This window comes from Leptidea sinapis, chromosome 27, assembly GCF_905404315.1.
Source record: "Leptidea sinapis chromosome 27, ilLepSina1.1, whole genome shotgun sequence".
NCBI classification, from domain to species: Eukaryota; Metazoa; Arthropoda; class Insecta; order Lepidoptera; family Pieridae; genus Leptidea; species Leptidea sinapis.
The window spans coordinates 1882966-1901004 of NC_066291.1; the positions used below are offsets into that span (position 1 = coordinate 1882966).

General features: G+C 35.1%; 1 protein-coding gene and 1 long non-coding RNA gene across 2 annotated transcripts in view; one reads left to right on the top strand and one right to left on the bottom strand.

Moving 5' to 3' along the window:
- Window positions 1-376: 376 nt before the first annotated feature.
- Window positions 377-8526, bottom strand: LOC126972902 (uncharacterized). The gene is made up of 3 exons (XR_007731213.1): window positions 8496-8526; window positions 7809-8001; window positions 377-814 (listed from the first exon to the last, which is right to left on the bottom strand). It is a non-coding gene; the product is annotated as an uncharacterized LOC126972902 (long non-coding RNA).
- Window positions 8527-9334: 808 nt separating this feature from the next.
- LOC126972769 (fibroblast growth factor receptor 4) overlaps window positions 9335-18039 on the top strand; it is a 121252-nt gene continuing 112547 nt past the window's right edge. The window contains exons 1-4 of the mRNA XM_050819804.1: window positions 9335-9462; window positions 12491-12747; window positions 14973-15010; window positions 16620-16780. Of these exons, the coding sequence (XP_050675761.1) occupies window positions 9389-9462; window positions 12491-12747; window positions 14973-15010; window positions 16620-16780 (530 nt within the window). The 5' untranslated portion in view covers window positions 9335-9388. The remainder of the gene's footprint in view (window positions 9463-12490; window positions 12748-14972; window positions 15011-16619; window positions 16781-18039) is intronic.

Genomic DNA, 18039 nt, shown 5'->3' on the forward strand with positions numbered 1-18039 from the left:
GGGATGGCCATACTTCAGCCAACTTAAACGTGGACTTAGATGGTAAGTTTTAATCAAATTTGGCGATTTGTTTGGTTTGAATTTCGTTGTTCAACTACTATGCATGACAGAAAAAAATCTAGTTAATAATAATAATAAGTAAGATGGTGAGAACATTTTAATAAAATGTGGCGATTTCTTTGGTTTGAATTTCGTTGTTCAACTAATACGGACGATAGAAAAAGAACAAGTGAATACTAATGCTATTTTACTTATAGAATACGTCAATCTTTTTTAATAAGAGGTAAAAACAGGTCTAAAGCTACAAGACAGAACTGGCGCAGTAACATTTAATATACTAAAAAGCAAAAAGCTTTATTACTCGTATGTGGTACAGCAAAATGATATTGTCGACGGATTTTCGTTCTCGTGTAATAATAATAATGGTGATCGGAAAGCGCATGTAAAGGAAAACCGAAGCTCAGGTTCATGAACATATTATTGCGGTATGATAAGTGGGTCTATTATTGTTTTGACATTTTGATCCTCAGAATAAGCGATTCTTCTTCTTCTTCTTCTTCATACGGGCGCTTTCCGCAACTCGACGTCATATGCGCCTATTTTGCGTGCGAGGGTGGTAGAGGCTACTCCAACCAGCCAAGCTCCTCCAAGAAGTCACCCAACCTCTTAATGTCGCGGAAGACTTCCCGAAGAGCGCCCGGTGACCCCAGGTGCTTCGCCCTGTAGTTTGCCACCTCAATGCATTCCAGCAGAACGTGAGCGGCTGTTTCCTCTGCCCCCAGGCAACCTCTGCATAGAGGGCTGTCCGTGACACCTATATTAAAGAGATGCCTGTTAAAATTGCCGTGACCTGTGGCCGCACATAATATTAATCTTAGTCGACACCGATTAAGTTGTAAGATTTCCCTGGTAAAACGCAAGTCGGCGCAAGGTAAAGCTGCTTTGGCTTGCCTGCACTCCTCAAGGCTATCCCAGTATTGTTGATGTAGTGCTTTTATCTTTTGATTTAAGTGGTTCCTGAACGAACTATGTGGCAGAGGCAGGAAAGGCTCTGGTCCAACCGGTTGGGTCTCAGAACCCCTTCTAGCTAGTTGGTCTGCCGCCTCGTTGCCTCTGATCCCACTGTGACCTTTGATCCACTGAAGTGTTAGGTTGTTGTTTTTACCAGCCACCTTATTTAATGCTGAGTGGCATTCAAGTAATAGGCTGGAATTGATTATCTTAGAATAAGCGATTATTTTATGTCCGATATCCGTTAGCGTCTTTGAGCCCAAGATTATCGCATGTGCTAATTCAAAACTATTTTCTGATTTTTAGTTTGGTTTTCCATAAAAGCGTGCTGTTTATTTTTATTTTTTATTTCTAAATATTATTCTACTAGTTTTATCTGAAAGAATCCCAGTTTGGGTAAAAACTTTTTCTTGCACTCGTTTTTGGTTCCTTTTTAAGCCAGTGGCCCCGATAATTCTTATAAGCTTCTATTATATTTCATATGAATTAAATTTTCAAATACTAATGTTCGGTGAAGTCCCGCCTATCTACCCAATCATCGGCTTCAGAACTGAAATCCGATAAGAAATCAACCGGCAAAGACCAGCACAAGAGTTGCAGCATCGGCCAAGCGCAGTTTGTGATGGAGGACCTATATAGCTGTGTGTGTGATTTGAAACATATTTTCACCTATTAATATGAATGGGCTCCATGTTGAATTCGAAACAGTACTTATTACGTCACTTCGCGACAAAGTTTAAAGTCTTAAAATTAAATTTAAATAATTAAAAACATTAGAATTTGTACAAACAAAGCGTTCTAGATTTATAAAGAACCACGAAATAGCTATATGACTATCAACAGCCACAACAAATTTGCATACCACATAGTTTTAACTAAGAATACACGAAAGAAAAAATATAGCAATAAACAGACATAAAGCAGGTTGCTAAATACTACATTACATTTATCCATTGCATTACTTACGAGTATGTCTCAGTTTCAATTAATCTATCGTTCTCGAACATTAAACAATCCTCACATAAAAGTTAACCATTGAGCATGTTTTTTCATTGCATTTACTTTTGCGCATTTAAAGACATTTACAAAGAAAAAAACACTATGGGCAAAATCATTTAGCTTTTTGTTCTTCTTTCGAGTGCTTCTCCACTATTCGTAAGTGACCTTCCACTCTGTGAATACTGTTCACTTCGCGGATGTTTTGTACCCAACTTTACGATATGGCTGCCGCGAGTTACCTCGACATAGCAGAAGCTTGGCGAAGAAGCATTGTTAATCTGTAGGTTTCAAGCGACTCGTGATGTTTATGTGTGTGTGATTGTTTGTGTGAGAATGTCGTTGTATGTTAGTGGTTGTGTGAGAGCGTATATGTGAGTAAGAGTGTGTGAGCGTACGTCTCCGAGGGCGGAGTGGTTCGTTTCGTCTAGTGATTTGTGTTGGTCTTGCGTTCGCGATGGTAGTATACTCGTCTAGGTCGACTAGTACGTGTCTAATTGAGATCTACGTTACAAAAGAACCACGATTGTTGAACAAATTTCTGATGATTGTTATTTTATTTTGGTACTATTGTTTTATTTACGCCTTTCGTCATTTAGATCATAATAATCATTTAGATCGTCTGTTTGATCAGGTTAGTACAATATACGAATATTTTGACTCACTGGTTATACTCCAGCAACGATGTGTCTAAACATTATACACGATTGTTTGCAAGCCGACTGTCATCGCTTGACGTTAGGTGAAATTCCACCTGCGCACCGTCATAGCAAATCTGCTATCATAGTCATGACTTAGTGACCAGGGTTAAATGTGTCTGAGTAAGTTATAAAAAAGTGTTTATGCAATACTCTTATGTGCCAGTTCAAGAAGTAAAACGACTACTTCAGATGGTCCTTCACAAGATTTTAATGGTTATAATACAAGATCCCACTTTTCGATTCTTCAGGTACGTGTTGTTTTTGATAAAACCAATTTTAAATGAACGTTTACTTATAAACACATCTTTGTGCTGAAGAAGAAGGCTATTTGCGCTAAATATTATTACCTAGGTCCTAAAAATCATTTAAAGAAATAAACATTTTGACTGTTGCTTCTCAATATATTCATCATAATGTCATATAATATGTTCATAAGCACATTGAGGAATTTACTAGAAACTTTGACAATCATAATGTTAACACGAGGAACAAACATAAGCTTGTAATGCCTACTACTCGGTTAAGTTGAGTTAGTAAGTTGGGCGATGTATATGCTACTACAATATGATGCCAGAAAATGTACAAAACAAATGTTTTAGAAAATTTAAAAGAATTGTTAAAAAACGTTTGTGTGGGAAAAGTTAGCTTAAACGATTTTCTTACTGACACCACGGACTGGGAATAAAGCGAACACCCTCAGGCTCCTTAATTATAAATATTTATTGTACGATGTTACATTATAATCCATATTCTTATAAAAAAAAGGCCGCTGATTTTCTTGCGCCCGTTCAATAGGTGATTTTGAATAAAAAAATATTTGAATTTGAAATCGACTCTTGATGGCTTATAAAGAGATTTTGGTGGATTAAACGGCGTACGACTTCATACGTGCACTAAGTGAACGAAATGTGACTCCAATCTCTTTTAATTTGCCAAAATTAAAACATGCCAAGACGCAGCTGTTATCGCTTTACTACCGGTGACGCTATTTTCATGGCTTGGAATCTAGTAAAATTTTCATCGGTATACCATTTTAATAGATTCCAAACGTTTATACGGTATATGCTAAGGATTTTTGTACTGCAACTGTTGTGTAATGAGGGGTATTAAAACACGAATGTGGGTTTATCACCAATAACTGGTGATAATAGTATCACGTGAGTGTTTTAATACCTAATTATCAACAGTTGCATACAAGACTTTATCAACACCCAGAATATGAATCCTCTAAAAGATTCTGGAACAGTTAAAACAATTAAAACACCAGTCCTAGTAGTAACTTTATATCATTCATTACTGATTACTGACAAATAAACAAAGTATCTATTAATGAAACAATTATTTGTATTAGTCGTAGTTAATTTACATTTTGAATAGTGCAATAATCAAAAATAAAAATATCGAAGAAAAATGGCGGGGATTCGAATAACCTACCTACTTTTTTTATGGCGCGCGACGTTCTGGGAGTGTGGAGCGCGCGTAAATGAAAATGTTCTTTTTTTGAAATTCATACAGATACAACGCATCGAGCAATAAGAATGTGGCTGTATGTTGAAACTCATTGTGCATGAAGGGATAAAAAAAAACATAGGAGTGTTGTTAAGAAATTCAGTACAACATTACAACTCTTTTGGTTGATGTAATGGTTATTAGAACATTGGGTGTTTTAATGTTGGCAATAAGCTAACTGTTTCAGAATCTTTAATAGAGGATTTAGTGCATGGGTGTAGATAAACGTTTTTAACATCCCCGTATCAAAATAATAATAAAACCGCGTTTTTATTAGCATTGCTTAAAAAAAATATTTGTATATTTACGTGCCAGGGTTACCTGTTTATTAATTGTGATAATCGGATAAATATTTTGCTTATTTTTTATCTTGTAATAAATAAAATTGTGAATAAAACAAAACAATCATCAAAATCCTTATTTTATCCTCATCAAACATATAAAATCATTAATATGACATTTCATACTTCATCTTTGAAATAAGTTATCGTTAAAAGTTTCTTTTAGATATTTCTGATATGATTTTCCCAATCAGAATTACGTTATCATACTCTCGGTATTCAAATTCAATTTTTTTATCATTGAGAATTAAGCGCCACTTGTCACAGAAGTACGATTATGGGTCGTTTTTTTTTAATTTAAAATTGTCTCTCGCTGTTGTTTCCCGTAACTGCCGCTATTTGCAGCAAATATTGACAATTAATTTATTAATTAAACCCAAATATAGTTTTAAGTTTACTTAATCCTTTTTTGACATGATTTATATTAATAGGTAAGTGAATCAATTTATAGAGAGGTCACTTTTAGAGAGAATGACTGCAATTGGTATAACATAATTTATTCTTATTTTTATACAGTTACTTTTTTATATATATTATATATATTGTTATATAATATATAATATAACATATAATATAAAAATGAATTGCTGTTCGTTAGTCTCGCTAAAACTCGAGAACGACTGGACCGATTTGGCAAATTTAGGTCTTGAATTATTTGTGGAAGTCCAGAGAAGGTTTAAAAGGTGAATAAATAGGAAAATGTTGCTAAATTAAATAAAAACAAAAACTTTGTTTTTCCTTTGATGTGTCCATACATAATTTCTATGAGAGAATTTACTGACGCACGGTTTGACAGTTCTGCTGTGAAACAATTTCATTACGACAGCAGGGTGCATATTTTACGAAGTAATTTCTGATGCTATGAAATATTATTGACAAATTCATAAAAACAGTATTTTATTTATTATATACAGAACAACGTCTGTCTGGTCAACTAGTAACATATATAAAGAAATAACAATGTTAAATTTTGAATAGAGAAGAAGCTAAAACATTATTTATAATAATACATTCAATCGATTGTTAATTAATATTGCTAATAACTATACGAAACAAACTGAAGACTATTCACAAAGGATATGAAAATGTCAGGTGCCATAAGTAAAACGATTATACATAATCATTGGTATAATCACTTGATCTAAAACGTTCTCAATATCATTGAAATAAGTTAATGAATAACAATTCCGTGGCCATCTGGAAGGCAAAGCCAAATTGGCTTCGAAGAAGCTGGGCGTCATTAATAGAACACGGCAATACTTCAAGCCGGCCTACATTCTAGCGCTCTACAAAGCGCAGGTCCGGCCTCACATTTAGAATTGCTGACATCTCTGGTCTGGCGCACCCCAGTGTCAACTCGATCCATTTAAACGTGTGCAACGCAGAGCAGCTCGAATTGTCGGGGGCCCAGTGCTCTGTGAACGGCTGGATCACTTGGCGTTGCGTAGAGACGTCGCTTCATTGTGTGTCTTCTACCGCATTTATCACGAGAAGTGTTCCGAAGAGCTGTTTAACCTGATTCCTGCCGCCGAATTCCGTCTTCGCACGACACGCCACATGTTAGGATGTCATCCCCATCATCTGGATGTGTGTCGGTCCTCCACAGTGCGGTTTTCTAGGAGCTCTCTTCCTCGTACTACAAAAGCTGTGGAATGAGCTTCCATGTGCGGTGTTTCTTTAAAAACTTTCTTTACTTCGGTTACCCTTCGTTACATTTCAAGTTATGTGCTCTTTTTAACACGCTTTTTGTTTGCGGGTGAACTGTATGTATGTTTGTTTGTAACCGACTCATTTGGGGGCGATTTTCACCCACTTTAAACTTCCAGATTTAGTTCAAACTTCGTAGTTTCATCGAGGACCGATAACAATACATTAATTTTTTCGAACCATTTCGGGAATTCGAACCATTCGGCTATATGGGTCGTCAAGATACAGTTACATAAAAGTGTCCTAACGTAGCTGGAAGGAATCCTATTCCAGAATCCTGACTCGCGTTGGCTAGTAGCAATGAGACGTGTCCGGTACGAAATTTTGTCAAATGTGAAGTAAACTACTTTCAATAAACTTACAAAATAGTTTGTCCCACAGCTTCCTGGAAAGTTCACTTTCCACGCATCTCTGTATCTCGCAGCAATTTCGGTAGCTGCTATCGGTACAGGCTCTATTGACGGAGAGATAATACCTTGATAAAAGCGGCCAATGTTGTCAACACAAGATAGGAATGCTGGCAAAAATATGGATTTTACGGAAGATAATAAGGTTTAAAACCACTTCTTGAACGTTCAAATTCCTCTCATAAATTGATCTTCGGTGATATCAAGACAAATACCCTAAATATTTTGGTGTCCTTTAAGTATCTGATTATATTTGATCTCGATTTAGTTCTGATAACGTTATAGACATAGTAGGCGCAAACTCACAGTGATTGAAAAGATATAGAGATTATCTTAAAGTGTCCCAATGTGCATTGAAGGAGTAGCCTGATTCTAGAATCATGACTCGTCGGCTAGTAGGAATGAGACGAATCGGACGAAATATTGTCTATCGTGAAGTAAACTACTTTCAATAAATTTACAAAATAGTGTGTCCACAGCTTCTTCGCCCGGAAAATTCACTTTCCACGCATCTCTAGCAGATTTGGCACCCATTATCGGTATATCCCTAATGGCGGAAAGATAATGGCTTGATAAGGGCGCCCAATATTGTCACTGGAAGGGTACGAAAATACGGATTTTACGGAAGATAATAAGATTTTAAACTACTCATTGAACGTACAAACTACCACCTACGATTAGAAAGATACGCATCAGATCTAAGAAGACTTCATAGTTTGTTACAATAAAATTTATTATTTAGAAACCGGTTTATTTAAGGGCGGTCACTTTATTTTCAAATTGTGGTATCACTAAGAAAGTCATTTATGTTATAAGTAACCTTTAACACACAAACGCTGTTTAGCAATTCTTCCATTGAATTTCTTAACACATTTGTTTCATACATTTCTGTGGATTCATCAGAAAAGCCATAAAGTGCCCCAAAAAAAGATTTACAAATAAGTTTATTTTTGTTCCTGGCATTATGATTACGATTATCACAATTTCTTCAAATTCGCTTGATGGGTTAACATGTATTTTTCTATTTTTCTTAATGATTCTTTAGGATCTACGTTAAAAATAGCACGAATAGCCTTCTTAAGCGGCACAGAGATGGTATTAATATCGGCTGCTTTGCCCCATAATTATGTACTTACCTACCATATAAATCCAGTGTCCTGATGTTTGTTTCCAGTTAACTCCTAAAGTATTGAATGGATTTTGATGGGGATTACTTCATGGAGTGCAGTTTAGTCCAACTTGAGAGAAAGGATAGTTTATATTTCCAATAGTTTTGTATAGACATGTTTTCGCTGAGAGAATTTATTGACGCATGGTTTGACAGTTCTGCTGTGAAACAATTTTATTATAACATTAGGGAGCATATTTTACGAAAATATTATTGTTGACAAATTCATAAAAAAAAAAACAGTATTTTATTTATTATGTACAAAACAACGCCTATCGGGTCATCTAGTAATATTATGAATTCGAAAGGCAAAAGCACATGGACGTGTTGAGAGTCAACGGTTCTATTGTACCATCGCCTTTTCCTAAGGCCTACCACGCATTGCGGATCTTAAGACGCGCGGAATTATCATGCGGATTGAAATCCGCGTAATAAGTTTCAACTAGTAAACATTTTGCGATATTTGTACTCAGTCCTCAGCCGAGACGCTTGTTAATGGACAACAGAACCTATAAAAGAAATCTTTGTCCCTTGTAAGTATTATGGCGCGTCAAAAGATCACCAATACTGGAGGACGAAAAAATATTTTCTATTATTATTTTTTTACTACAAATAGAGGAAGGAAATTAAGCCAATTTAGAAGTTAAATACTTACCGAAAATTTTTACCCATACGACACTTACGACTTGTGTCAACAACAAAAATAACAATGAAAGAAAAAATTAGGCAGATTAATAGATAGTAGAACAATAGCATTATTACATAAATAATTTTATTTTGATGATAGCATTTGTACCATGCTTTCGGTCCCTAAAATAGTATTTGGCAAAACCTTGTATTGTAAACATTACTTGGCCAATTGTGTTTGCGTAGTAAGCTTCTATTTATAACTATTTGCTATGATGTAATTAAACAGTTTTATGCGTTGTTTGGGCTTACCTGCTGGCAAAGGTTTGTTTTGTATTCACATAAACAAACTGGCTTGAAACAGGTTTTAATCTAAGATAATTTATTCGTCTAGATAGAGCCTCTTGCTGCTAGATAATCGATGAAAAAAGGCCAAAAAAAAAAGGTTTATTATTTTAGTGTGCGTTACAAGCTACGTCTTACACTCGCGAGATGTTTGTCTAATTGTGTTATATGTGTGCGTGCATTGTTCAATGTTTTCGACGTTTTCACAGCTGTCACTATTTAGACGTATCAATGATGTAAGGTTTTAAGTATAACAGTAATTAATACCGTTTTAAATTGGTTTCCATTTATTATATCTTTCGGAGTGTTTTGTAGTTTTTGTTAGTAACCGATTATTTCCGCAAGCGTCGAAACAAGATGAGCGTACCTATCAAAAGGTAGACAATCCAATCGGTTCTTGCGGTGATTAGATTACTTTTGGATCCCTTATGATCTTCCAAAAGAAATAATATATTATATGTATTGTCTTACTTTTAGAATGCGTTATGGGAGTGTGTTCTTGCGCACATGCAATACGTCTGCCTACGCCGAAAGTAGACGCTGAAATGGTGTCAGTTATGGGAGATTACTTTATCAATGTCACGTGGACCCTACCGCCGCCGGAGGAGCGTTTACGACTACCCCCTGGATTGCAAAAGCAGTATTACTATGTAAGGTAAATTGAAAACTGAATTTATTAACAATTTCATGAATTTTATGATAAATATGAGTACTATATACTAATAACTATATTAAATTAGTTTGAGAACTGAAAAGAAAACTTTATCGAAAAAAATCTAGCTCGGATTCTTGATGAATTCTTAGATATATAGATTAGATTTTCTTCTGCGAGACATTACGAACAAGAAAAAAGAATAAAGGAAATAATAACTGAATAAGCAGAAGTAGATGATGAATATAAGAACAACCGAATATTGATAATAAAAAGAAGTAGATACTAACCTTTTCTTTTAAGTACATATTTATAGGGACGCTGGACGCTAAATGGCGCTGAATCAAAAAATAAATAAGAAATAATTTCAATAAAATAAGTGACCGTTAAGATCATAACAAATTAATGTGTTTAGAAGGGGTTAGTAATTTAAACGCACTTAAAATTGAAATATCTGCATTTAACACTAATAACTATTATATTTTACACAATTTGGACAGCGTTACACCTTATAAATCACAATGTGTAATGCGTCTTCGAATTTCTTTTTTTATTTACGCCCAGACAGGAAAGGGCTAACCTCCGAAATAACGATGGGAGGGAAGTGGTGAATGCTCATGCATACCAACGCAGCCTAAGTCTTCGTTGGTATGTGGGACTCACGTAAAACCTAAGTGCCTACCCACTAAACAGGCAAGCAAGTGCCCTCTAAGCCTTCATCGAAGGCGCCCTTCGGTTGGGGAGAGAGAGGTGCAAGCGGCACTCCCTATGGAGTATCCGCTGGGATAAACGTCCTCGAACTGAACGCTCTGGCTTATATTGGGCACGACCATCTACCGTAATGATACTACCAACTGTTAGTTGGCACTACTGTAGCGCGAACTAACTTACACGAATCAAATTAACTAAAGACCTGAATATAATATGCTATTAATTAATAATCTTCTAATTATAGTGATAATAAAATTAAATAGTATTTCAATATTAACAGTAGTTAGATGAATGTTATTATTGTGGAAGAGTTGATTTGTTGAAAGAGTCACGTACAATACCACTTTTTAAAAAGGGAAATAAATCACATATATTTAACTACGTTCCAATAACTCTTATCTCTATTTTCGCTAAGATTTTCGATAAATGTATGTACCTAAGAGTAATAAATTAATGTCTAAAATTCAGTATTATTTCACCAAATCAATATGGATTTCAAAAGGGTAAGTCTACTTCCCTTGCTATTTTTAACCTATTGAAGTCAGTTACTGAGAATCTTGATTACAAAAAACAGGCTACTGTTCTATATCTTGACATGTCCAAAGCTTTCGATTTCGTAAGTCACGATATTTTATTAGGAAAAATGGAAAAGTATGGCATTAGAGGCCCTGCTTTATCTTGGTTAAAATCATATTTAATTGGACGCAGGCAATGTACACAAATAAACGTGGTAAACGTAAAGCAAGAAGTAGTAATAACTCATCAGTCATCCTTTTCCAACTGTAAAAGTGGAGTTCCTCAGGGAACTATTTTAGGTCCTTTGTTGTTTATTATTTATATCAATGAATTTGAACAAATAACTCAACACCGTTGTTTTATGTTTGCTGATGATATATTGATTCTCATGTCCTCTAATACTGATAATTTAAATGAATATCAATCGAACATTAACTGTACTTTAAAAAATATTATTAATTGGCTTGATAATAATGAATTAGTTGTGAATTTATTGAAAACAAAGTATATGCAATTTCGTGTAAAAGGACGTAGACTAACTGATCTAAATATTAATTATAATGGAATAAATATTGAAAGTTTACAGTATTATATTTTTAGGTAGGTACTATATAAAGTACTATATAAGGACCTTAATTTCACTGATTACATTGATAAAGTATGCTCTAAAATTTATAGATTTGTGTATGTCCTTAGAAAACTCAGAAGAATTGCTTCTAATAAGTTATCGTTAATGGCGTACCATGGATATGTCGCTTCAGTACTCAGTAATACTTCATACGGTCTTCTCATCTGGGGAAATGGCACAGGAGTACATTAAGCATTTGTTGTTCAAAAAAAATGTGTTCGTTGTATATGTGGAGTTGGTCCAACCTATTCATGTAAAGACTTATTTAAGAAGTTAAATATTTTGACATTAAATATATTTCATTTCATTTCATATTAATTGGGATATCTTATGACACTTCATGACGTTGGTAGGGTTGGACCTTATTACCTTATTAAAGTTGTTGACTTATTCAAAAGAATACTACTTACTTAATAATTGATTATTCTGTACCAACTCAATTGAATGGCGAAAAGAAACAAATGTATATAATATATTTTAACCTGGAATATAAGAATACGTTATTCAGAAATTAATTTGCCCAAATAAGTCAGGCGCCCGAGCAAATATGTCAAGCGAATATAGACCATTTTTGTCACTTGGAAATAATTTTGTATTTCTTGGTAAAATGAATGTGTTCGTCTGTCCCCTTGACAAAGTGTGTATAAATTCCATGATGATCGGTTAAGTAGTTTCGACGTGAAAGCGTAACATGATAACAAACAAACTCTCATTCGCATTTATAATATAAAAGTAGTTTTATTTGTAATATATTTTTATTTTAAATTAGGTACACTATTAATCTTTCATTAATCATTCATTAATTATTCTAAGCTTTAAAAATAAAAATTTGCAAATTTAATACAAAAAGCAGAAAAAATTATTACAAAAATAAAAAAAATATAGAACGAAAGTAATTACAGTTTACATTTATATAATTAGTACTTCTATCAAATTATTTATATTATTTTAATTAATTATTATATTATGTATTGTATAGAACGTCATTGTAATCTAATAATAAACTAAAATGAATGTTTTTTATTCTAAAATGCTAACTGCATACAATTGTTATTGATGAACTTTATTTCTTTAAAATATACGTTTATCCATAAAATGCTGATATAACTATTCTTTATCATATGAAAATAGGTAAACGTATGAATTAAAACGTTAAATATATTTGTCCCAGTTTAGGTAAGCAAATGGTTTCCGACGCACATCCTGCGCCTTGGTTTGCGAACATCATATCCCGAGAGCAAGGGGCATATGGATCAGTCACCGAACCCGATATGTTACGATGGATGACGCTGCCTGTAAGCATAAGAAGTGGCAAACAACTTGATAAGCGGAAGCGAGAAGTAGAACCAGACGTGAAACTACTTGCTAGAGTTAGTTTAATTGATGAGCGAGGTTGTGCTGGCCCAGCAGGGAACGCTACCGCCTATGGTGAGAACATGTTTTTAATCATTTGGTTTTGTTTTAATTAACTCTTTGGTTGGTAGATCAAGATAGCTCTCTTTTTTTATGGAAAAGGAGGACCAAGGAGCGTATGGGTTACCTGGTGTTAAGTGATCACCGCCTTCTCATTCTCATACATTCTCTTGCAACACCGGAGGAATCGCAGGAGCGTTTCCGGCCTATAACGAAGGTGTACGCGCTTTTTTTGGTTTGGTACCCGCGTCGTGTCATCCCGGAAACACCGCACTACTAAGGTCATTCCACAGCTTTGTAGTATATGGAAGAAAGATCCTTGATAACCGTACTGTGTAGGAACGCCACACATCCAGTTAGTGGGGATGATATTCTAATTTGTGGCGTGTCGTGCGAAGGTGGAATTCGGCGGCAGGAATCAGGTGAAACAGCTCTTCGGGACACTCATACCAGCACACATTCATACAAATACGAACATAAAAAAAATCAATTCGTCCTCCCATAAAAACAGATCGAGATAAAGATCCATAGATCGTCAGGTGAAATAATAATGTAAAATCTCTGGGCGGAACGTACATTTGTACCGTAAACACGAAGGCTTGGAATCGCCCAATGTTGTGTGCTATCTCTTTCAATATTTCTTCTGCATTTAAATTAAACGTTGCTTCCCTCACTGGAGATACCATATATGCATCTGCAATGAAGGTCTTTAGAAATCGTCGACCAATGCGGGATGAAATCAATCTCTTCAAGGTCGCAGTATGGGATAATTTAAGCTCTGTTTTATAAATCCTCTGAAAAGTCTCATTTTTGCGTTGAGCTCTAAAAACCATTCAAACAGAGCTACTCAAATCTTTGAGGTTTCAGTACGGTGGATGGTTTGATGACTTGGAGTTGTGTACAGCTTTTCTGTATTCATACAGTACTTGTAACGAAAAGCTATTTAACCTGATGCCTGCCACTGAATCTCACCATCACACCTTACATTACCAATTAGGAAATCATCCTCACCATCTGGATTTGTGGCATTGTTCCACAGTGAGGCTTTCTATGTATATCCAAATCTTCTACGTATGTCCAAATGGTGGTCTTAGTTGACTTGCGCGGTAACCGAGTAGATGCAACATGGATGCCTTTAAAGTGCATACTTACCTAAAGACTCGGTTGATTCTTCCATCATCACCGATCGTACGTGACAACTACTGATGTGTGAGCACTGCCAGCCATCATCATCCACTCTAAAGAATATACCATTTCAGTATAGAGAAGGTTCTGCCATAAAAATAAATATATTATCTCGCGGAAATTCTCCGAAACTATATATTACATAATTCCATATCATATGGTGGCGAATAATGTTTTAATAGAAAATGTGCGATTTTTCTAATGTATTTTAGTGTAGCCCAAAAGGGTACTGATCCTTTGGTGTCCTGATAAAAATTCCTTTATACCAAGCTTAGTTTATATCCTTTTTAGGATATAAAAGATATTGAACAGAATCAGTATTTTTTTTAATATAGTACTCAAAGTTATATAGGCATATGCAGTCGTGTAATAAATATTCCTTTTTTTAGTCGTAATTTGTTGAAAAAAGTGCAAATCAATTATTGACGCCTGATAAGTCTACTTAGCAAATTGGTCCAACCAATAACGTGCCCACTGTGAAAGTTGGGCATTAGTTCATTAAAGTGTTTAAAAAGATGTAAAACTACTTACTTAATTAAATTAATTAAACCTAACGGGAATCAGAAAAGACATTACATATTTTTGACTTAAAATAATTGCCAGAATTTTTTTATAATAAACTTCCCATGAGCATTCCTTTATATTATTTAACTTATAGTAAGAATTTTTTTGAAGTTATACTTCTTAAGGCGCAGGAAAAATGGTGAGAGTGAAATTATAAGATGGGCGCGCATCACTGTAACACAAAAGTAACAGAGTGAAGTTAGTTCCTAAAATTTTCTGACATTTGCGACATTCGTTTTTTTTTTTGGTTTCTTCGGCATTATTAGGCATTACAGGCAAAGGTTTCAATCCCATACAGCCGTATTCGTTATTAAATAATTAATTGTCAAAGCCATCTTTGCAATATTTTTACAATATTGTTCTTTCTACAAACATAGAATAACAACAGGGATAAATAATTTTAAGGATTTTTGTTTTGTTACGCCAAAGAATTACCTATAACTTCTTGCGTGCATACTTACGTACACACACACTTTTTTCTCTTTTTACAGATCCTGCAGATGCACTAAATGTTTCAATAGGATCCTATGTGAGTATATCTTTATAATAAGTTGATTGTCATTGTGATTTTACAGCTAATAGCAAAGACGTCCTATACACATTTAAGGACATATAATTCGCAGTCTGATAGCGGAACGGCAAAAGTGTGCTAATTTAAGCACACTTTTGTTCTTAGTCGTGTGTCAACTTTTACTGTCCTAATTAAACTTGTAAATAAATATATAGCTGTTGATTGACTAAGAATATTTAACACAACTGGAGTAAATCCGGCAATGTATAGATATGTCAGTCGCTTATTATGCTGTGATTTTTGCCATGTTCCATATTTCGGCCATATACGACGTGATTTGTCTACGTTAGTGGCTAATAATTTTCACAATATAATAATCATAGATTTCACTTGTATATTTAACCAGTGGGAGGCTTTTGTGCCTGAAGAAGAGAAGAATGTCGACAGTTCTTTTATACCACAGCAGTGCTTTTATTGCCGGGAAGCAGTAATTTTCAAGAATTATTGTGCTTTGGTTTTAGAGGCGCGGTTGTGATTGCAATTACTGGGCTAGTGATAACAGTCTCAATGTGACATGCGCAATTGCGATGCCTGTCTATACATAGTACTGAGACTTTGCTCAGACTTTACTTACGTAAAACTTAGCTGAATATGACAAAGCTTGACTTTTGCATTGGGCTTGCTTGACTTAAGCTCTGCATTATTTTAGCTGTCAAATGACTATAAAAACGAAATAAAAGATTATGCCTCAGTAAAGAATCATCACCTATTCTGAGCTTAGTTTAATATAGTTTTCAGTATTATGTTCTCATATTAAATCCGCATTTATTTTAACTTCTAAAATTTTTGAGTTTTATTATTTAAACAATTTGTTATTTTTTAAAGTGATAAGCTTTATGTTTAGTTATATAAATTGATTTTAATAGTTGATCTATATTGATGCAAATTAAAATCATGGTATATTTTGTCGGTTTTACGTAGTTAACGTAGTGACGCTTAAAAAAATTACTAAGACAGTTAAAAAGTCACGCACGAGCCACTTACATACATCTTTTGGACGCTGATGCCTTATAAGCTAGCTGCTGATGATTTTACTTTATGAAAAAGAAGGGTGGCGAGTCTGCAGGTAATCTGATGGTAAGAAATCTCCACCAACCATTTGCCTTGATAACAAAGATAACGTTTGAAGTTAGTGTACACTTTTGTTTTTAAAGTACTCTCTTGGTGATGTGGGTCTCTGGCTGCTTCGACTGCCGAATACAGCAAACGTCGCAAATATATCGGTCTCAGTGAGTCTTACATTTTTGTGCCATTTGGTGTCGAGACACTTGACCCGTGGGGCCCATAGACCTGGATAATGTACAAAGTACTATTTTCTCGCCTCAATAAGGCTACTTGTAACCCAAGCGCTGGCAGCTATTTCGGTCATCGGATCAGCCTAGCTATCCAACGTAGAAATGCTGCCAGTCTTCTTGGAACGCTTCCCCGTAATGATAATTTTAATGTAATGTAATCATAGTATTGTAAATACAGTTATAAGATTTGTTTTGTTTGAATAAATTTATGTTAATTTAAAGCAATTTACTAATAGATATACTGAGATAAAGGATGAGTGAAACTTCCACAGATTTTATGGGCGATATTTGGCGGCTTCTGTGTATTGGTGATGGTCCTAATAATAGCGTTGAGCACGCGAGTTATAAAGCATCTTCTGAAGACGCTACGGCCCGCTACTGCTGCATCTCCGCTGCAGCCAATGTATCATCGCCCGATATGGTTCCTGCGGCAGTAAGTAATAGTCTAATAAGTTATTTAAAACAGCGACCTCGCTCACCAAGGATTCCGTACAATTTGTTTATGATTTAATTACAAATATATAGATTTCAGAATTTGCGAAACGAAGTGGCAGTGAGCAGAACACATAACTCAACGGATTGATGGTCGTTATGACAGTAAAGTCCTCGAATGGTGACCATGTACCGGACGACGTAGTATTGGTAGACCCCCCACATAATGCGCTGACGATGTTGTAAGATCGCTGGAGTAGGTTGGATGAGGGCAGCGCAAAGTTTGGGGGAGGCCTTTGTCCAGCAGTGGACGTCTTCCGGCTGAAATGATGATGATGAGATTTCAGATTTTTCTCTATACCTTTAGTATAAGACGGTATTACTAGCCAAAATTCTCACTTCTAGGTCACCGAAAAATACGCTAAAAGTTTTTAATCCCTTGAGAGTGTTGAAATATACCTTTTTTGCGACATTAACGGCCGTACGTTAAATTAGAAGTTTGATTTTTCTACAGATTCAAGAGACTTTAAATCTGAGTAGGTATATCGTTTCAATTATAACTCGATATCAACAAAGTGCTCCTCTAAGGGTTCCAATCTTTCCTTTTGAGGTACGAAAAATTTACAAGGCTAACATTTTAAAGGAAATCAAGGAGTACGACATATTATGTAGCTAATGTACCTAATTATTTGCAATGAAATACGTTATTTACAGATTTAATTTAATGTTGAAAAATAAATAACAGGAAACTTTTTCATAGAAGGGAGGAAAATAGCTACATGCCAAAAAATTTATGAGAAGTTTAACACATTTTTTATAGGTAATTTGATGGAATAATGTGCTTATAATATTCTGCTATTAAACGCTTAGAGGCGTTTTATTTATTCTAATCATATATTTAATGTGCAAACAACTATGATCTGTTTTAAAAGACTGAAGAAATATGCATGTTAAGTTTTTTTTTATGGAAAATAAACTACAAACGACCGACGTTAAGTGATCACCGCTGTCCACACTCTGCTAAAACACCGTAAAAGTCACAAGAGCATTGCCAGCCTTTTAGGAAGGTGTACACGCTTTCAAAATCAAATCATCATCATCACCAGCTGGAAGACGTCCACTGCTGGACGAAGGGCATTGTCGGTCCATCTTATGGGGGGCCTACCAATACTGCGTCTTCCGGTACTTGGTCGCCATTCGAGGACTTTACTGCCCTAACGGCCATCTGTCAGTTGCACTATGTGCCCTGCCCACTGCCAC